At 54.1% G+C, this 21,890-nt stretch overlaps 1 protein-coding gene across 1 annotated transcript in view; it reads right to left on the bottom strand.

Annotated features, from left to right (window-relative positions):
• The window catches only part of EVI5L (ecotropic viral integration site 5 like), a 110,891-nt gene that overhangs the window by 22,571 nt on the left and 66,430 nt on the right, over window positions 1-21,890 (bottom strand). The window contains exons 11-14 of the mRNA XM_068997996.1: window positions 20,538-20,598; window positions 17,644-17,697; window positions 7,875-7,907; window positions 3,226-3,357 (exon numbers count right to left, since the gene is read on the bottom strand). Coding sequence (XP_068854097.1) covers window positions 3,226-3,357; window positions 7,875-7,907; window positions 17,644-17,697; window positions 20,538-20,598 — 280 coding nt within the window. The remainder of the gene's footprint in view (window positions 1-3,225; window positions 3,358-7,874; window positions 7,908-17,643; window positions 17,698-20,537; window positions 20,599-21,890) is intronic.

The following is a 21,890-nucleotide window of genomic DNA, read 5'->3' as shown; positions in this document are numbered from 1 at the left end:
TGTCACCCAGTGTCACCCAATGTCACCCAGTGTCACCCGGTGTCACCCAATGTCACCCACTGTCACCTAGTGTCACCAGAGTGCCACCAGTGTCACCAGGTGTCACCCAATGCCACCCAATGCCACCCAATGCCACCAGGTGTCACCCAATGCCACCCAATGCCACTCGGTGTCACCCAGTGTCACCCAGTGTCACCAAACATCACCTCCCCCTGCCACGAACCCCTCTGAGAGCCGGGGGTTCCCCGAATGTCCCCAAATGTCCCCCAGTGCCACCTCCCCCCTGTCACGAGCTCCTCGCTCAGCCGGGGTGACCCCGTGTCACCAGAGTGCCACCAGAGTGCCACCCGCCCTGGCACCAGAGTGCCACCAGAGTGCCACCCGCCCTGGCACCAGAGTGCCACCACAGTGCCACCAGAGTGCCACCAGCATGCCACCAGAGTGCCACCCGCCCTGGCACCAGAGTGCCACCCGCGTGTCACCACAGTGCCACCAGAGTGCCACCAGAGTGCCACCAGCATGCCACCAGAGTGCCACCCGCCCTGGCACCAGAGTGCCACCAGCGTGTCACCACAGTGCCACCACAGTGCCACCCGCCCTGGCACCAGAGTGCCACCTGCCCTGGCACCAGAGTGCCACCAGAGTGCCACCCGCCCTGGCACCAGAGTGCCACCAGAGTGCCACCAGAGTGCCACCCGCCCTGTCACCAGAGTGCCACCACAGTGCCACCTGCCCTGCCACCAGAGTGCCACCTGCCCTGTCACCAGAGTGCCACCAGAGTGCCACCTGCCCTGTCACCTCCCCCGGTCACACAGGGGTTCCCCCGTGCCACCAGAGTGCCACCAGAGTGCCACCAGAGTGCCACCCTCCCGTCACCTCCCCCCGCTCACACCGGGGGCTCCCCTCCCCCCCCCCGTGTCACCAAATGTCACCGAGGTGTCCCCGGTGCGTCACCGCCCCCCCTCGCTCGGCCGGGGCGTCCCTTGTGTGACACAGGTGACACACGGGGACACACAGGGACACACAGGGACACAGAGGGACACACAGGGACAGTGACACACGGGGACAGGGACACACAGGGACAGACGGGGACACACAGGGACACACAGAGGGACACGGGGGGACACACGGGGACACACAGGGACACACAGTGACACACAGGAACAGGGACACACAGGGACACACAGGGACACATGGGGACACACAGGGACACACAGGGACACATGGGGACACACAGGGACACACGGAGGGACACGGAGGGACACACGGGGACACACAGGGACACACAGTGACACACAGGAACAGGGACACACAGGGACACACAGTGACACACAGGAACAGGGACACACAGGGACACACAGGGACACACGGGGACACACAGGGACACACAGGGACAGTGACACAGGGACACACAGGGACACACGAGGACAGACAAGGACACACAGGGACAGACAGGGACACACAGGGACAGTGACACACAGGGACACACGGACACATGGGGACACACGGGGACACACAGGGACACACAGGGACACACAGGGACAGTGACACACAGGGACAGGGACACACAGGGACACACGGACACACAGGGACACACAGTGACACACAGGGACACACAGGGACACACAGTGACACACAGGGACACACGGGGACACACAGGGACAGTGACACACAGGGACAGTGACACACAGGGACACACAGGGACAGTGACACACAGGGACAGGGACACACGGGGACACACAGGGACAGTGACACACAGGGACAGTGACACACAGGGACACACAGGGACAGTGACACACAGGGACAGGGACACACAGGGACACACAGGGACACACGGGGACACACAGGGACACACAGGGACACACGGACAGTGACACGGGTGCCAGGGAGCCACGGGGACAGTGACACACAGGTGACACCCACTGGCGACAATGACACAGAGGTGACACAGAGGTGACACACAGGTGACAGTGACACACAGGTCACACGGGTGACAGTGACACAAGTGACACAGGTGACACCCACAGGTGACAGTGACACCCACAGGTGACACCCATGGGTGACAGTGACACACACAGTGACGCCCACAGGTGACACACACAGGTGACACCCATGGGTGACACAGGTGACAGTGACACCCACAGGTGACACCCACAGGTGACACACAGGTGACAGTGACACAAGTGACACAGGTGACACCCATGGGTGACAGTGACACACAGGTGACACACAGGTGACAATGACACACAGGTGAAACAGGTGACACCCATGGGTGACACAGGTGACAGTGACACCCACAGGTGGCACCCGCAGGTGACACACAGGTGACACACAGGTGACAGTGACACCCACGGGTGACACAGGTGACAGTGACACACCTGCAGCTCGCGGATGGTGCTCTGTGCCCGCCGCAGGCTCTCGGTGGCCGAGCTGCAGCGCTGGCACCGCGGGCACAGGGACACACAGGGACACCCACAGGTGACACACAGGTGACACAGGTGACAGTGACACCCACAGGTGACACCCACAGGTGACAGTGACACACACAGGTGACAGTGACACACACAGTGACACACAGGTGACACCCACGGGTGGCACACAGGTGACACACAGGTGACAGTGACACCCACGGGTGACACAGGTGACAGTGACACACCTGCAGCTCGCGGATGGTGCTCTGTGCCCGCCGCAGGCTCTCGGTGGCCGAGCTGCAGCGTTGGCACCGCGGGCACAGGGACACACAGGGACACCCACAGGTGACACACAGGTGACACAGGTGACAGTGACACACACAGGGACACACAGGTGACACCCACAGGTGACAGTGACACACACAGTGACACCCACAGGTGACAGTGACACCCACAGGTAACAGTGACACACACAGGTGACAGTGACACCCACGGGTGACACACAGGTGACAGTGACACACACAGGTGACAGTGACACCCACGGGTGACACACAGGTGACAGTGACACACACAGGTGACAGTGACACACACAGGGACACCCACAGGTGACAGTGACACCCACAGATGACACCCACGGGTGGCAGTGACACACCTGCAGCTCGCGGATGGTGCTCTGTGCCCGCCGCAGGCTCTCGGTGGCCGAGCTGCAGCGCTGGCACCGCGGGCACAGGGACACACAGGGACACCCACAGGTGACAGTGACACCCACAGGTGACACAGGTGACAGGGACACCCACGGGTGACAGTGACACACCTGCAGCTCGCGGATGGTGCTCTGTGCCCGCCGCAGGCTCTCGGTGGCCGAGCTGCAGCGTTGCCGCACCAGCGCCAGCTCCCGCCGGATGACGTCGTTCTCCTCGGCCTCCTGCGCCCGCGTCACCTGGCCCTGGGACAGCGAGGGGACAGCGGTGTCACCTCCAGCCAGCGGGGCCATGGGGACAGTGAGGGGACAGTGAGGGGACAGTGGTGTCACCTCCGGCCAGCGGGGACAGTGAGGGGACAGTGAGGATAGTGGGGACAGTGGGGACAGTGAGGGGACAGTGGTGTCACCTCTGGCCAGTGGGGACAGTGGGGACAGTGAGGGGACAGCGGTGTCACCTCCGGCCAGCGGGGACATGGGGACAGTGGGGACAGCGAGGGGACAGCAGTGTCACCTCTGGTCAGTGGGGCCATGGGGACAGCGAGGGGACAGCGGTGTCACCTCCGGCCAGTGGGGACAGTGGGGACAGTGGGGACAGTGAGGGGACAGTGGGGACAGTGAGGGGACAGTGAGGGGACAGTGAGGGGACAGCAGTGTCACCGCTGACCAGTGGGGCCACAGGGACAGTGAGGACAGTGAGGGGACAGTGAGGGGACACCGCTGGCCAGTGGGGCCACAGGGACACTGAGGGGACAGTGAGGGGACAGCGGTGTCACCTCCGGCCAGCGGGGACATGGGGACAGTGGGGACAGTGAGGGGACAGCGGTGTCACCTCCGGCCGTGGGGCCATGGGGACAGTGAAGGGACAGCAGTGTCACCTCCGGCCAGGGGGGACAGTGGGGACAGAGGGGACAGTGAGGGGACAGTGAGGGGACAGTGAGGGGACAGTGAGGGGACAGCGGTGTCACCTCCGGCCAGCGGGGCCATGGGGACAGTGAGGGGACACACAGGTGACAGTGACACACAGGTGACACCCACGGGTGACACACAGGTGACACACAGGTGACAGTGACACCCACGGGTGACACCCACGGGTGACACAGGTGACACTGACACACCTGCAGGGGACAGTGAGGGGACAGCGGTGTCACCTCCGGCCAGCGGGGCCATGGGGACATGGGGACAGTGAGGGACAGCGGGGACAGTGGGGACAGTGAGGGGACAGTGAGGGGACAGCGGTGTCACCTCCGGCCAGTGGGGCCACAGGGACAGTGAGGGGACAGTGAGGGGACAGTGAGGGGACAGTGAGGGGACAGCGGTGTCACCTCCGGCCAGCGGGGCCATGGGGACAGTGAGGGGACAGTGAAGGGACAGTGAGGGGACAGCGGTGTCACCGCTGGCCAGTGGGGACAGTGAGGGACAGTGAGGGGACAGCAGTGTCACCTCCGGCCAGTGAGGACACGGGGACAGTGAGGGGACAGCGAGGGGACAGCGGTGTCACCTCTGGTCAGTGGGGACAGTGGGGACAGTGAGGGGACAGCGGTGTCACCTCCGGCCAGCGGGGCCATGGGGACATGGGGACAGCGAGGGGACAGCGAGGGGACAGTGAAGGGACAGCAGTGTCACCGCTGGCCAGCAGGGCCATGGGGACAGTGAGGGGACAGTGAGGGGACAGTGAGGGGACAGCAGTGTCACCTCCGGCCAGTGGGGCCACAGGGACAGTGAGGGGACAGTGGGGACAGTGAGGGGACAGTGAGGGGACAGCGAGGGGACAGCGAGGGGACAGCGGTGTCACCTCCGGCCAGTGGGGACAGTGAGGGGACAGCGGTGTCACCTCCGGCCAGTGGGGCCATGGGGACAGTGAGGGGACAGTGGGGACATAGGATGGGGTTGGGGACAGGAGAATGACTCTGGGGACAATGAGGTGACACTGGGGACAATGGGGTGGCACTGGGGACAATGGGGTGACACTGGGGTTGGGGACAATGGGGTGACACTGGGGACAATGAGGTGACACTGGGGACAATGGGGTGGCACTGGGGATAATGAGGTGACACTGGTGCCATAGGATGGGGTTGGGGACAGTGGGGTGGCACTGGGGACAATGGGGTGACACCAATGCCACAGGACAGGGTTGGGGACAATGGGGTGACACTGGGGACAATGGGGTGACACCGGTGCCACAGGATGGGCTTGGGGACAATGGGGTGGCCACTGGGGACAATGAGGTGACACTGGGGACAATGGGGTGACACCAGGGTTGGGGACAATGGGGTGGCCACTGGGGACAGTGAGGTGACACTGGGGACAATGGGGTGACACCAATGCCACAGGACGTGCTTGGGGACAATGGGGTGACACTGGGGACAATGGGGTGGCACTGGGGACAGTGAGGTGACACTGGGGACAATGGGGTGACACCAATGCCACAGGACAGGGTTGGGGACAATGGGGTGGCACTGGGGACAATGGGATGCCACCAGCCCTGGGAGGTGACACCGGGGACAGGGAGGTGCCAGTGAGGACAGGGAGGTGACACCAACCCAGGAAGGTGACAGTGAGGACAGGGAGGTGACACCGGGGACAGGGAGGTGACAGTGAGGACACAGAGGTGGCACTGGGGACAGGAGGGTGACAGTGAGGACACAGAGGTCCCACCAGCCCTGGGAGGTGACACTGAGGGCAGGGAGGTGACACCAACCCAGGAAGGTGCCCCCAGCCCTGGGAGGTGACACTGGGGACAGGGAGGTGACAGTGAGGTGACAGCAGCCCCGAGAAGGTGACACTGAGGACAAGGAGGTGACACCGGGGACAGGGAGGTGCCCCCAGCCCTGTGAGGTGACACTGAGGACAAGGAGGTGACACCGGGGACAAGGAGGTGACACGGGGCACAGGGAGGTGACGCTGCGGACAGGGAGGTGACACCAGCCCAGGAAGGTGCCACCAGCCCTGGGAGGTGACAGTGAAGACAGGGAGGTGACACTGGGGACAAGGAGGTGACAATGAGGACAGGGAGGTGCCCCCAGCCCTGGGAGGTGACACTGAGGACAGGGAGGTGGCACCAACCCAGGAAGGTGACAGTGAGGACAGGGAGGTGACACCAGGGACAGGGAGGTGACACCAACCCCGAGAAGGTGACACCGAGGACAAGGAGGTGCCACCAGCCCTGGGAGGTGGCACTGGGGACAAGGAGGTGACACCAACCCAGGAAGGTGACAGTGAGGACAGGGAGGTGACACCGGGGACAGGGAGGTGACAGTGAGGACAGGGAGGTGGCACTGGGGACAGGGAGGTGACACTGAGGGCAGGGAGGTGACACTGGGGACAGGGAGGTGACAGTGAGGACACAGAGGTGACACCGGGGACAGGGAGGTGCCCCCAGCCCTGGGAGGTGGCACTGAGGACAGGGAGGTGACACCAACCCAGGAAGGTGACAGTGAGGACAGGGAGGTGACAGTGAGGACACAGAGGTGGCACTGGGGACAGGGAGGTGACACCAACCCTGAGAAGGTGACACCGAGGACAAGGAGGTGCCACCAGCCCTGGGAGGTGGCACTGAGGACAGGGAGGTGACAGTGAGGACACAGAGGTGGCATTGGGGACAGGGAGGTGACACCGGGGACAGGGAGGTGACAGTGAGGACACAGAGGTGGCACTGGGGACAGGGAGGTGGCACTGAGGACAGGGAGGTGACACCGGGGACAGGGAGGTGACAGCGAGGACAGGGAGGTGGCACTGGGGACAGGGAGGTGACAGTGAGGACACAGAGGTGGCACTGGGGACAGGGAGGTGACACCGAGGACAGGGAGGTGACAGGACAGGGAGGTGCCCCCAGCCCTGGGAGGTGACACCGAGGACAGGGAGGTGACACCAACCCAGGAAGGTGACAGTGAGGACAGGGAGGTGACACCGGGGACAGGGAGGTGACAGTGAGGACACAGAGGTGGCACTGGGGACAGGGAGGTGACACTGAGGGCAGGGAGGTGACACTGAGGACAAGGAGGTGACACCAACCCTGAGAAGGTGACACCGAGGACAAGGAGGTGCCACCAGCCCTGGGAGGTGGCACTGGGGACAGGGAGGTGACAGTGAGGACACAGAGGTGGCATTGGGGACAGGGAGGTGACACCGGGGACAGGGAGGTGACAGGGAGGACACAGAGGTGGCACTGGGGACAGGGAGGTGACACCGGGGACAGGGAGGTGACAGTGAGGACACAGAGGTGGCACCGAGGACAGGGAGGTGACACCGAGGACAAGGAGGTGCCACCAGCCCTGGGAGGTGGCACTGGGGACAGGGAGGTGACAGTGAGGACAGGGAGGTGACAGTGAGGACACAGAGGTGGCACCGAGGACAGGGAGGTGACACCGGGGACAGGGAGGTGCCCCCAGCCCCGCGGGGACCATTCGCCCCCTCCCCCTCCCCCAATCCCACCCAAACTCCTCCAATCGCTGCTTTTCACCCCAATCTGCCCCAACCCCCCCCCATCCCCCATCCCCCATCCCAAATTCCCCCAAATTCCCCCAAAACCCCGCTGCACCCCCCCCCCCACACACACCCTCCCCCACTCCCAGCGGGGAAGGTGCGCGGGAGCCTCCGGAAAAAGCAGGAAAAAGGCGGGGAAAAAAAAAAAAAAAAAGGGGAAAATCCGCCCCAAAACGGGGCTGGGAAGGGAGGGGAGGGGAGGAGGAGGAGGAGGAGGAGGAAGAGGAGGAGGAAATGGGTGGAAAAAGAGCGAAAAGAGGGCAAAGAAGCCGCAGTACCTGGATGAGGCGATCGGCCAGGGCCGCGCTCTCCTGGGGCGGGGGGGGGACAGCAAAGGAGGCCGGGTCAGCGGGGACAGCGACAGCGACAGCGACAGTCGCGACAGCGACAGCGACAGAGGCCCCCGCGACCTGCCCGCCAGCCCCGCAGTCCCCCAGGGTTTGGGGTGTTTTTTTGGGTTTTTTTTGGTTTTTTTTTTTGGTTTTTTTTTGGTTTTTTTTTGGGCGGTTTTTGCTTCCCCCGAGCGGTTCTGAGGGGGGGGGTCGGTTCCTAAAAGGAGGGGTTTTACCTCAAAATGGGGGGGGGTTGTTCATAACTGAGGGGATTTTGTCCATAAATGAGGGAGTTTTGTCCCAAAATGAGGAGATTTTGTCCCTAAAAGGAGGGGTTTTACCTCAAAATGGGGGGATTTTGTTCATAAATGAGGAGATTTTGTCCCTAAAAGGAGATTTTGTTCCTAAAAGGAGGAGTTTTACCTCAAAATGGGAGATTTTGTTCATAAATGAGGAGATTTTGTCCCTAAAAGGAGGGGTTTTACCTCAAAATGGGAGATTTTGATCATAAATGAGGAGATTTTGTCCCTAAAAGGAGATTTTGTTCCTAAAAGGAGGAGTTTTACCTCAAAATGGGAGATTTTGTTCATAAATGAGGAGATTTTGTCCCTAAAAGGAGGGGTTTTACCTCAAAATGGGGGGGTTTTGTTCATAAATGAGGAGATTTTGTCCCTAAAAGGAGATTTTGTCCCTAAAAGGAGGAGTTTTACCTCAAAATGAAGAGATTTTGTTCATAAATGAGGAGATTTTGTCCCTAAATGAGGAGGTTTTGTCCCAAAATGAGGGAGTTTTGTCCCTAAAAGGAGGAGTTTTACCTCAAAATGGGAGATTTTGTACATAAATGAGGAGATTTTGTCCCAAAATGAGGAGATTTTGTCCCTAAAAGGAGGGGTTTTACCTCAAAATGGGAATATTTTTCCCCAGAATGATGGATTTTGCCACAAAACACGGATTTTGTCCCAAAATGAGGGGATTTTGTCTGAAAATGGCTCAATTTTACCTCAAAATGGGAATATTTTTCCCCAGAAAAATGGATTTTGCCACAAAACGTGGATTTTGTTCCTAAATGGAAGAGTTTTACCTCAAAATGGGAGAATTTTGTTCCTAAATGAGGAGATTTTGTCCCTAAAAGGAGGGGTTTTACCTCAAAATGGGGGGCTTTTGTTCCTAAATGAGGAGATTTTATCCCAAAATGAGGGACTTTTGTCCCAAAATGAGGAGATTTTGTTCCTAAAAGGAGGGGTTTTACCTCAAAATGGGAGATTTTGTTCCTAAATGAGGAGATTTTGTCCCTAAATGAGGAGGTTTTGTCCCAAAATGAGGGAGTTTTGTCCCTAAAAGGAGGAGTTTTACCTCAAAATGGGAGATTTTGTTCATAAATGAGATTTTGTCCCTAAAAGGAGGGGTTTTACCTCAAAATGGGGGGGTTTTGTTCATAAATGAGGAGATTTTGTCCCTAAAAGGAGATTTTGTCCCTAAAAGGAGGAGTTTTACCTCAAAATGGGAGATTTTGTTCCTAAATGAGGAGATTTTGTCCCTAAAAGGAGGGGTTTTACCTCAAAATGGGGGGGTTTTGTTCATAAATGAGGAGATTTTGTCCATAAATGAGGGAGTTTTGTCCCAAAATGAGGAGATTTTGTTCCTAAAAGGAGGGGTTTTACCTCAAAATGGGAGATTTTGTACATAAATGAGGAGATTTTGTCCCAAAATGAGGAGATTTTGTTCCTAAAAGGAGGGGTTTTACCTCAAAATGAAGAGATTTTGTACATAAATGAGGAGATTTTGTCCCTAAATGAGGAGGTTTTGTCCCAAAACGAGGGAGTTTTGTTCCTAAAAGGAGGGGTTTTACCTCAAAATGGGGGGATTTTGTTCATAAATGAGGAAATTTTGTCCCTAAATGGAGCAATTTTACCTCAAAATGGAAGATTTTGTTCATAAATGAGAACATTTTGTCCCTAAAATGAGATTTTGTTCCTAAAAGGAGGGGTTTTACCTCAAAATGGGAGATTTTGATCATAAATGAGGAGATTTTGTCCCAAAATGAGGAGATTTTGTTCCTAAAAGGAGGGGTTTTACCTCAAAATGAAGAGATTTTGTTCATAAATGAGGAGATTTTGTCCCTAAATGGAGGGGTTTTACCTCAAAATGGGGGGGTTTTGTTCATAAATGAGGGGATTTTGTCCATAAATGAGGGAGTTTTGTCCCAAAATGAGGAGATTTTGTTCCTAAAAGGAGGGGTTTTACCTCAAAATGGGAGATTTTGATCATAAATGAGGAGATTTTGTCCCTAAAAGGAGATTTTGTTCCTAAAAGGAGCAATTTTACCTCAAAATGGAAGATTTTGTACATAAATGAGATTTTGTCCCAAAATGAGGAGATTTTGTTCCTAAAAGGAGGGGTTTTACCTCAAAATGAAGAGATTTTGTTCATAAATGAGGAGATTTTGTCCATAAATGAGGGAGTTTTGTCCCAAAATGAGGAGATGTTGTCCCTAAAAGGAGGGGTTTTACCTCAAAATGGGGGGATTTTGTTCATAAATGAGGAGATTTTGTCCCTAAAAGGAGATTTTGTTCCTAAAAGGAGGGGTTTTACCTCAAAATGGGAGATTTTGTTCATAAATGAGGAGATTTTATCCCAAAATGAGGGACTTTTGTCCCAAAATGAGGAGATTTTGTTCCTAAAAGGAGGGGTTTTACCTCAAAATGGGGGGATTTTGTTCATAAATGAGGAGATTTTGTCCCTAAAAGGAGATTTTGTTCCTAAAAGGAGGAGTTTTACCTCAAAATGGGAGGTTTTGTACATAAATGAGGAGATTTTGTCCCAAAATGAGGAGATTTTGTCCCTAAAAGGAGGGGTTTTACCTCAAAATGAAGAGATTTTGTTCCTAAATGAGGAGATTTTGTCCCAAAACGAGGGAGTTTTGTCCCAAAACGAGGGAGTTTTGTCCCTAAAAGGAGGAGTTTTACCTCAAAATGGGAGATTTTGTTCATAAATGAGGAGATTTTGTCCATAAATGAGGGAGTTTTGTCCCAAAATGAGGAGATTTTGTTCCTAAAAGGAGGGGTTTTACCTCAAAATGGGAGATTTTGTACATAAATGAGGAGATTTTGTCCCAAAATGAGGAGATTTTGTTCCTAAAAGGAGGGGTTTTACCTCAAAATGAAGAGATTTTGTACATAAATGAGGAGATTTTGTCCCTAAATGAGGAGGTTTTGTCCCAAAACGAGGGAGTTTTGTTCCTAAAAGGAGGAGTTTTACCTCAAAATGGGGGGATTTTGTTCATAAATGAGGAAATTTTGTCCCTAAATGGAGCAATTTTACCTCAAAATGGAAGATTTTGTCCATAAATGAGAACATTTTGTCCCTAAAATGAGATTTTGTTCCTAAAAGGAGGGGTTTTACCTCAAAATGGGAGATTTTGATCATAAATGAGGAGATTTTGTCCCAAAATGAGGAGATTTTGTTCCTAAAAGGAGGGGTTTTACCTCAAAATGAAGAGATTTTGTTCATAAATGAGGAGATTTTGTCCCTAAATGGAGGGGTTTTACCTCAAAATGGGGGGGTTTTGTTCATAAATGAGGGGATTTTGTCCATAAATGAGGGAGTTTTGTCCCAAAATGAGGAGATTTTGTTCCTAAAAGGAGGGGTTTTACCTCAAAATGGGAGATTTTGATCATAAATGAGGAGATTTTGTCCCTAAAAGGAGATTTTGTTCCTAAAAGGAGCAATTTTACCTCAAAATGGAAGATTTTGTACATAAATGAGATTTTGTCCCAAAATGAGGAGATTTTGTTCCTAAAAGGAGGGGTTTTACCTCAAAATGAAGAGATTTTGTTCATAAATGAGGAGATTTTGTCCCTAAATGAGGAGGTTTTGTCCCAAAATGAGGGAGTTTTGTCCCTAAAAGGAGGAGTTTTACCTCAAAATGGGAGATTTTGTTCATAAATGAGGAGATTTTGTCCCTAAAAGGAGATTTTGTTCCTCAAAGGAGGCGTTTTACCTCAAAATGGGAGATTTTGATCATAAATGAGGAGATTTTGTCCCAAAATGAGGAGATTTTGTTCCTAAAAGGAGCAATTTTACCTCAAAATGGAAGATTTTGTCCATAAATGAGAACATTTTGTCCCTAAAATGAGATTTTGTTCCTAAAAGGAGGGGGTTTACCTCAAAATGGGGGGGGTTTGTTCCTAAATGAGGAGATTTTATCCCAAAATGAGGGACTTTTGTCCCAAAATGAGGAGATTTTGTCCCTAAAAGGAGATTTTGTTCCTAAAAGGAGGAGTTTTACCTCAAAATGGGAGATTTTGATCATAAATGAGGAGATTTTGTCCCTAAATGGAGCAATTTTACCTCAAAATGGAAGATTTTGTCCATAAATGAGAACATTTTGTCCCTAAAATGAGATTTTGTCCCTAAAAGGAGAGGTTTTACCTCAAAATGAAGAGAGTTTGTACATAAATGAGGAGATTTTGTCCCTAAATGAGGAGGTTTTGTCCCAAAATGAGGGAGTTTTGTCCCTAAAAGGAGGAGTTTTACCTCAAAATGGGAGATTCTGTTCATAAATGAGGAGATTTTGTCCCTAAATGGAGCAATTTTACCTCAAAATGGAAGATTTTGTCCATAAATGAGAACATTTTGTCCCTAAAAGGAGGAGTTTTACCTCAAAATGGGAGGTTTTGTCCCAAAATGAGGAGATTTTGTTCCTAAAAGGAGGAGTTTTACCTCAAAATGGGAGATTTTGTTCATAAATGAGGAGATTTTGTCCCTAAATGGAGCAATTTTACCTCAAAATGGAAGATTTTGTCCATAAATGAGAACATTTTGTCCCTAAAATGAGATTTTGTTCCTAAAAGGAGGGGTTTTACCTCAAAATGGGGGGGGTTTGTTCATAAATGAGGGGATTTTGTCCCAAAATGAGGAGATTTTGTCCCTAAAAGGAGGGGTTTTACCACAAAATGGGAGATTTTGATCATAAATGAGGAGATTTTGTCCCTAAAAGGAGATTTTGTTCCTAAAAGGAGGGGTTTTACCTCAAAATGGGAGATTTTGTACATAAATGAGGAGATTTTGTCCCAAAATGAGGAGATTTTGTTCCTAAAAGGAGGGGTTTTACCTCAAAATGGGGGGATTTTGTTCATAAATGAGGAGATTTTGTCCATAAATGAGGGAGTTTTGTCCCAAAATGAGGAGATGTTGTCCCTAAAAGGAGGGGTTTTACCTCAAAATGGGGGGATTTTGTTCATAAATGAGGAGATTTTGTCCCTAAAAGGAGATTTTGTTCCTAAAAGGAGGGGTTTTACCTCAAAATGGGAGATTTTGTTCATAAATGAGGAGATTTTATCCCAAAATGAGGGACTTTTGTCCCAAAATGAGGAGATTTTGTTCCTAAAAGGAGGGGTTTTACCTCAAAATGGGGGGATTTTGTTCATAAATGAGGAGATTTTGTCCCTAAAAGGAGATTTTGTTCCTAAAAGGAGGAGTTTTACCTCAAAATGGGAGGTTTTGTACATAAATGAGGAGATTTTGTCCCAAAATGAGGAGATTTTGTCCCTAAAAGGAGGGGTTTTACCTCAAAATGAAGAGATTTTGTTCCTAAATGAGGAGATTTTGTCCCAAAACGAGGGAGTTTTGTCCCAAAACGAGGGAGTTTTGTCCCTAAAAGGAGGAGTTTTACCTCAAAATGGGAGATTTTGTTCATAAATGAGGAGATTTTGTCCATAAATGAGGGAGTTTTGTCCCAAAATGAGGAGATTTTGTTCCTAAAAGGAGGGGTTTTACCTCAAAATGGGAGATTTTGATCATAAATGAGGAGATTTTGTTCATAAATGAGGAGATTTTGTCCCAAAATGAGGGAGTTTTGTCCCTAAAAGGAGGGGTTTTACCTCAAAATGGGGGATTTTTGTCCCTAAATGAGATTTTGTCGATAAATGAGGAGATCTTGTCCCTAAATGAGGAGATTTTACCTCAAAATGGGAATATTTTTCCCCAGAAAAATGGATTTTGCCACAAAACGTGGATTTTGTTCCTAAATGGAAGAGTTTTACCTCAAAATGGGAGAATTTTGCTCCTAAATGAGGGATTTTGTCCTGAAAAGGAGGGGTTTTACCTCAAAATGGGGGGCTTTTGTTCCTAAATGAGGAGATTTTATCCCAAAATGAGGGACTTTTGTCCCAAAATGAGGAGATTTTGTTCCTAAAAGGAGGGGTTTTACCTCAAAATGAAGAGATTTTGTTCCTAAATGAGGAGATTTTGTCCCTAAATGAGGAGGTTTTGTCCCAAAACGAGGGAGTTTTGTCCCTAAAAGGAGGAGTTTTACCTCAAAATGGGAGATTTTGTTCATGAGGAGATTTTGTCCCTAAATGGAGCAATTTTACCTCAAAATGGAAGATTTTGTCCATAAATGAGAACATTTTGTCCCTAAAATGAGATTTTGTTCCTAAAAGGAGGGGTTTTACCTCAAAATGGGGAGGTTTTGTTCCTAAATGAGGAGATTTTGTCCCTAAAAGGAGATTTTGTTCCTAAAAGGAGGAGTTTTACCTCAAAATGGGAGATTTTGTACATAAATGAGGAGATTTTGTCCCAAAATGAGGAGATTTTGTTCCTAAAAGGAGGGGTTTTACCTCAAAATGCAGAGATTTTGTTCCTAAATGAGGAGATTTTGTCCCAAAACGAGGGAGTTTTGTCCCTAAAAGGAGTTTTACCTCAAAATGGGAGATTTTGTTCATAAATGAGGAGATTTTGTCCCTAAATGGAGCAATTTTACCTCAAAATGGAAGATTTTGTCCATAAATGAGAACATTTTGTCCCTAAAATGAGATTTTGTCCCTAAAAGGAGGGGGTTTACCTCAAAATGGGGGGGGTTTGTTCCTAAATGAGGAGATTTTATCCCAAAATGAGGGACTTTTGTCCCAAAATGAGGAGATTTTGTCCCTAAAAGGAGGGGTTTTACCTCAAAATGGGAGATTTTAATCATAAATGAGGAGATTTTGTCCCTAAAAGGAGATTTTGTTCCTAAAAGGAGGAGTTTTACCTCAAAATGGGGGGATTTTGTTCCTAAATGAGGAGATTTTGTCCCAAAATGAGGGAGTTTTGTCCCAAAATGAGGAGATTTTGTTCCTAAAAGGAGGAGTTTTACCTCAAAATGGGAGATTTTGTACATAAATGAGGAGATTTTGTCCCAAAATGAGGAGATTTTGTTCCTAAAAGGAGGGGGTTTACCTCAAAATGGGGGGGGTTTGTTCCTAAATGAGGAGATTTTATCCCAAAATGAGGGACTTTTGTCCCAAAATGAGGAGATTTTGTTCCTAAAAGGAGGAGTTTTACCTCAAAATGGGAGATTTTGTACATAAATGAGGAGATTTTGTCCCAAAATGAGGAGATTTTGTCCCTAAAAGGAGGGGTTTTACCTCAAAATGAAGAGATTTTGTTCCTAAATGAGGAGATTTTGTCCCAAAATGAGGGAGTTTTGTCCCTAAAAGGAGGGGTTTTACCTCAAAATGGGAGATTTTGTACATAAATGAGGAGATTTTGTCCCAAAATGAGGAGATTTTGTCCCGAAAAGGAGGAGTTTTACCTCAAAATGGGGGAATTTTGTCCCAAAATGAGGAGATTTTGTCCATAAATGAGAAGATTTTGTCCCTAAATGGAGCAATTTTACCTCAAAATTAGGGAATTCTGCCCCAAAAATGAGGGGGTTTTGACCCTAAATGAGGAGATTTTACCTCAAAATGGGAATATTTTTCCCCAGAAAGAGGGACTTTGCCACAAAACGAGGATTTTGTCCCAAAATGAGGAGATTTTGTCCCAAAATGGCTCAATTTTACCTCAGAATGGGAGGAGGTTTTTGGGGTTCCTCGGGCTGGTTTTGGGGGGTTTTGGGGTTCCCTGTGGGGTTTTTGGGGTTCCATGCAGTGTTTTGGGGGTTTTTGGGGTTCCCTGTGGGGTTTTTGGGGTTCCATTAAGTGTTTTTTGGCTGTTTTTGGGGTCCCTGTGGCGTTTTTGGGGTTCCATGCAGGGCTTTGGGGGGTTTTGGGGTTCCCTGTGGGGTTTTTGGGGTTCCCTGTGGGGTTTTTGGGGTTCCCTGTGGGGTTTTTGGCTGTTTTTGAGGATCCCTGGGGTTTTTTTTGGGGTTCCATGCAGTGTTTTTGGGGTTTTTGGGTTCCATTACGTGTTTTTTTGGTTTTTGGGGGTTCCATGCAGTGTTTTTGGGGTGTTTTTGGGGTTCCCTGTGGGGTTTTTGGGGTTCCCCGGGCTGGTTTTGGTTTTTATGGGGTTCCCTGTGGAGTTTTTGGGATTCCTTCTGGAGTTTTTGGGGTTCCATGCAGGGCTTTTGGGTGTTTTAGGGGTTCCCTGTGGGGTTTTTTGGGGTTCCATTAAGTGTTTTTAGGATTTTTATGGGGTTCCCTGTGGGGTTTTTGGGGTTCCATGCAGTGGTTTTGGGTGTTTTCGGGGTTCCCTGTGGGGTTTTTTGGGGTTCCATTAAGTGTTTTTAGGATTTTTATGGGGTTCCCTGTGGGGTTTTTGGGGTTCCATGCAGGGCTTTTGGGGTGTTTTTGGGGTTCCCTGTGGGGTTTTTGGGGTTCCCTGAGCTGGTTTTGGTTTTTTGGGGGTTCCTTGTGGGGTTTTTGGGGTTCCATGCAGGGCTTTTGGGGGTTTTTGGGGTTCCCTGTGGGGTTTTTGGGGTTCCCTGTGGGGTTTTTGGGGTTCCCTGTGGGGTTTTTGGCTGTTTTTGGGGATCCCTGGGGGTTTTTTTGGGGTTCCATGCAGTGTTTTTGGGGTTTTTGGGTTCCATTACGTGTTTTTTTGGTTTTTGGGGGTTCCATGCAGTGTTTTTGGGGTGTTTTTGGGGTTCCCTGTGGGGTTTTTGGGGTTCCCCGGGCTGGTTTTGGTTTTTATGGGGTTCCCTGTGGAGTTTTTGGGATTCCTTCTGGAGTTTTTGGGGTTCCATGCAGGGCTTTTGGGTGTTTTCGGGGTTCCCTGTGGGGTTTTTTGGGGTTCCATTAAGTGTTTTTAGGATTTTTATGGGGTTCCCTGTGGGGTTTTTGGGGTTCCATGCAGGGCTTTTGGGGTGTTTTTGGGGTTCCCTGTGGGGTTTTTGGGGTTCCCTGAGCTGGTTTTGGTTTTTTGGGGGTTCCTTGTGGGGTTTTTGGGGTTCCATGCAGGGCTTTTGGGGGTTTTTGGGGTTCCCTGTGGGGTTTTTGGGGTTCCCTGTGGGGTTTTTGGCTGTTTTTGAGGATCCCTGGGGTTTTTTTTGGGGTTCCATGCAGTGTTTTTGGGGTTTTTGGGTTCCATTACGTGTTTTTTTGGTTTTTGGGGGTTCCATGCAGTGTTTTTGGGGTGTTTTTGGGGATCCCTGTGGGGTTTTTGGGGTTCCATGCAGGGCTTTTGGGTGGTTTTGGGGTTCCCCGTGGGGTTTTTGGGGTTCCATTAAGTGTTTTTAGGGTTTTTTTGGGGTTCCCTGTGGGGTTTTTGGGGTTCCCTGTGGGGTTTTTGGGGGTTCCCTGTGAGGTTTTTGGGGTTCCATGCAGGGCTTTTGGGGTTTTTGGGGTTCCCTTAAATGTTTTTAGGGTTTTTTTGGGGTTCCCTGTGGGGTTTATGGGGGTTCCCTGTGGGGTTTTTGGGGTTCCATGCAGGGTTTTTCGGGTTCCCTGTGGGGTTTTGGGGGTTCCCTGTGGGGTTTATGGGGGTTCCCTGTGGGGTTTTTGGGGTCTCTCACCTTCTCCAGGGTCTCGATGCGCTGCTTCAGCAGCCGATTCTCAGAGCGGAGCCGCTGGGGACAGAGAGGGACAGAGGGACAGAGGGACAGAGGGACAGAGAGGGACAGAGAGGGACAGAGGGACAGAGAGGGGACAGAGGGACAGAGAGGGACAGAGGGACAGAGAGGGGACAGATGGACAGAGAGGGGAAAGAGGGACAGGGAGGGACAGAGAGGGGACAGAGAGGGACAGAGGGACAGAGGGACAGAGGGACAGAGAGGGACAGAGGGACAGAGAGGGGACAGAGGGACAGAGAGGGACAGAGGGACAGAGGGACAGAGGGGGGACAGAGGGACAGAGAGGGACAGAGGGACAGAGAGGGGACAGAGAGGGACAGAGGGACAGAGGGACAGAGAGGGACAGAGGGACAGAGGGACAGAGGGACAGAGAGGGGACAGAGGGACAGAGGGACAGAGAGGGACAGAGGGACAGAGAGGGGACAGAAAGACAGAGAGGGACAGAGGGGACAGAGAGGGACAGAGGGACAGACGGACAGAGGGACAGAGAGGGGACAGAGGGACAGAGAGGGGACAGAGGGACAGACGGACAGAGGGACAGAGGGACAGAGAGGGACAGAGGGACAGAGAGGGACAAAGAGAGAAAGAGAGGGACAGAGGGACAGAAGGGACAGACGGACAGAGGGACAGAGAGGGGACAGAGGGACAGAGAGGGACAGAGGGACAGAGAGGGGACAGAGAGGGACAGAGGGACAGAGAGGGACAGAGGGACAGGGAGGGGACAGAGAGGGGACAGAGGGACAGAGAAGGGACAGACGGACAGAAGGGACAGAGGGAGAGAGGGACAGAGGGACAGAGGGACAGGGAGGGACAGAGGGACAGAGAGGGACAAAGAGAGACAGAGAGGGACAGAGGGACAGAAGGGACAGACGGACAGAAGGGACAGAGGGACAGAGAGGGGACAGAGGGACAGAGAGGGGACAGAGGGACAGAGGGACAGAGAGGGGACAGACGGACAGAGCGGGGGTTACTTCAGGAAGGGGGGAGGGGCTGTCCCCAAAGGGTCACTGAGCCCGGGGCCAGCCCGGGGCCAGGGGGACACGAGGGGAGGTGGCCCCAGGGTGGCCTCGGCCACTCCCAGTGGCCCCAAGGTGGCCAAAGTGACCCTGGGATGACCCAAAATGTCCCCAGGGTGTCCCAGGGTGTCCCAGGGGTGTCCCCAAGGTGTCCCCAGGGGTGTCCCAGGGGTGTCCCAGGGTGACCCAGGGGTGTCCCAGGGGTGTCCCAGGGGTGTCCCCAGGGTGTCCCCAGGGTGTCCCAGGGGTGTCCCAGGGGTGTCCCAGGGGTCTCCCAGGGGTGTCCCAGGTGTCCCAGGTGTCCCAGGTGTCCCCAGGTGTCCCCAGGGTGTCCCCAGGATGTCCCCAGGGTGTCCCCAGGTATCCCCAGGTGTCCCCAGGGTGTCCCAGGGGTGTCCCAGGGTGTCCCAGGGGTGTCCCCAGGGTCTCCCAGGGTGTCCCAGGGGTGTCCCAGGGTGTCCCAGGGTGTCCCAGGGGTGTCCCCAGGGTGTCCCAGCTGTCCCCAGGGGTCCCAGGGGTGTCCCAGGGGTGTCCCAGGGGTGTCCCAGGGGTGTCCCAGGGTGTTCCCAGGGTGTCCCAGGGGTGTCCCAGGGGTGTCCCAGGTGTCCCCAGGTGTCCTGAGGTGCCCCAGGGTGTCCCAGGGGTGTCCCAGGGGTGTCCCCAGGGTCTCCCAGGGGTGTCCCAGGGTGTCCCAGGGGTGTCCCCAGGGGTGTCCCAGGGGTGTCCCAGGGGTGTCCCCAGGGTGTCCCAGGGGTGTCCCAGGGTGTCCCAGGGTGTCCCCAGGGTGTCCCAGGGGTGTCCCCAGGGTGTCCCAGGGGTGTCCCAGGGTCTCCCAGGGTGTCCCCAGGGTGTCCCAAAGGTGTCCCAGGTGTCCCCAAGGCGTCCCCAGGGTGTCCCCAGGGTGTCCCCAGGGTGTCCCCAGGTGTCCCCAGGGGTGTCCCAGGGGTGTCCCCAGGTGTCCTGAGGTGTCCCAGGGTGTCCCCAGGGGTGTCCCCAGGGTCTCCCAGGGTGTCCCAGGGGTGTCCCCAGGGTGTCCCAGCTGTCCCAGGTGTCCCAGGGTGTCCCAGGGGTGTCCCAGGGTGTCCCCAGGTATCCCCAGGTGTCCCCAGGGTGTCCCAGGGTGTCCCCAGGTGTCCCAGGGGTGTCCCAGGGGTGTCCCAGGGTGTCCCCAGGTGTCCCAGGGGTGTCCCAGGGTGTCCCAGGGTGTCCCCAGGGTGTCCCAGGGGTGTCCCAGGGTGTCCCCAGGGTGTCCCCAGGTGTCCCCAGGGTGTCCCCAGGGTGTCCCAGGGGTGTCCCAGGGGTGTCCCCAGGTGTCCCCAAGGCGTCCCCAGGGTGTCCCCAGGGTGTCCCAGGGTGTCCCCAGGGTGTCCCAGGGGTGTCCCAGGGGTGTCCCCAGGTGTCCTGAGGTGTCCCAGGGTGTCCCAGGGGTGTCCCCAGGGGTGTCCCAGGGGTGTCCCCAGGGTGTCCCCCCGGTGTCCCCAAGGTGTCCCAAGGGTGTCCCAGCTGTCCCAGGGTGTCCCAGGGGTGTCCCCAGGGGTGTCCCAGGGGTATCCCAGGGGTGTCCCAGGGTGTCCCCAGGGTGTCCCAGGGGTATCCCAGGGGTGTCCCAGCGTGTCCCCAGGGTGTCCCAGGTGTCCCCAGGGTGTCCCCAGGGGTGTCCCAGGGTGTCCCCAGGGTGTCCCAGGGGTGTCCCAGGGGTGTCCCAGGGGTGTCCCCGGGGTGTCCCAGGGGTGTCCCAGGGTATCCCAGGGGTGTCCCAGGGTGTCCCAGGTGTCCCAGGGGTGTCCCAGGGTGTCCCCAGGGGTGTCCCCGCTGTCTCACCTTGATCTCGATCTGCTCCTCCATCTCTTTGCTCTTGAGGGCAGCGTACTCCTTCTCCAGCCTGCGGGGACGGGAACGGGGCTGTGGGACCGGGATGGGAACGGGGATGGGGAACGGGGCTGTGGGACTGGGATGGGAACAGGGATGGGGAATGGGGATGGGAACGGGGCTGTGGGACTGGGATGGGGAACGGGGATGGGGAACGGGGATGGGAACGGGGCTGTGGGACTGGGATGGGGAACGGGGATGGGGAATGGGAACGGGGCTGTGGGACCGGGATGGGAACGGGGATGGGAACAGGGATGGGAACGGGGCTGTGGGACCGGGACGGGGAATGGGGAATGGGGAACAGGGATGGGAACGGGGATGGGAACGGGGCTGTGGGACTGGGATGGGGAATGGAGAATGGGGATGGGAACGGGGCTGTGAGACCAGGACGGGGAACGGGGATGGGGATGGGAACGGGGCTGTGGGACCGGGATGGGGAATGGGAATGGGGATGGGAATGGGGCTGTGGGACCGGGACGGGGAATGGGAATGGGGAACGGGGATGGGAACGGGGCTGTGGGATGGGGATGGGGATGGGGGACGGGAACGGGGCTGTGGGACTGGGATGGGAACAGGGAATGGGGAACGGGGCTGGGAACGGGGCTGTGGGACCAGGACGGGGAATGGGGAACGGGGATGGGAACGGGGATGGGAACGGGGCTGTGGGACTGGGACAGGGAATGGGGAATGGGGAATGGGGAATGGGGAATGGGGAATGGGGATGGGAACGGGGATGGGGAACGGGGATGGGGAACGGGGATGGGAACGGGGCTGTGGGACTGGGACAGGGAATGGGGAATGGGGAATGGGGAATGGGGATGGGAACGGGGATGGGGAACGGGGATGGGGAACGGGGATGGGAAGGGGGCTGTGGGACCGGGACGGGGAATGGGAACGGGGATGGGAACGGGGCTGTGGGACCGGGACGGGGACGGGGAATGGGGAACGGGGATGGGAACGGGGATGGGGAACGGGGATGGGGCTGTGGGACGGGGAATGGGGAACAGGGATGGGAACGGGGCTGTGGGACCGGGATGGGGAATGGGAATGGGGATGGGAACGGGGAATGGGGAATGGGGAACGGGGAACGGGGAATGGGGAACGGGGACAGGGATGGGGCTGTGGGACGGGGAACGGGGAACGGGGATGGCAACGAGGCTGTGGGACCGGGATGGGGACGGGGATGGGAACGGGGCTGTGGGACTGGGACGGGAAACAGGGAATGGGGACGGGGATGGGAACGGGAATGGGGAATGGGGAACGGGGACGGTGATGGGGCTGTGGGACCGGGACGGGGACAGGGAT

Source organism: Aphelocoma coerulescens, chromosome 30, assembly GCF_041296385.1.
Source record: "Aphelocoma coerulescens isolate FSJ_1873_10779 chromosome 30, UR_Acoe_1.0, whole genome shotgun sequence".
In the NCBI taxonomy this organism is placed as follows: Eukaryota; Metazoa; Chordata; class Aves; order Passeriformes; family Corvidae; genus Aphelocoma; species Aphelocoma coerulescens.
The sequence above is the reverse complement of the archived record's forward strand: the minus strand, read 5'-3'. Positions and strand labels throughout refer to the sequence as shown.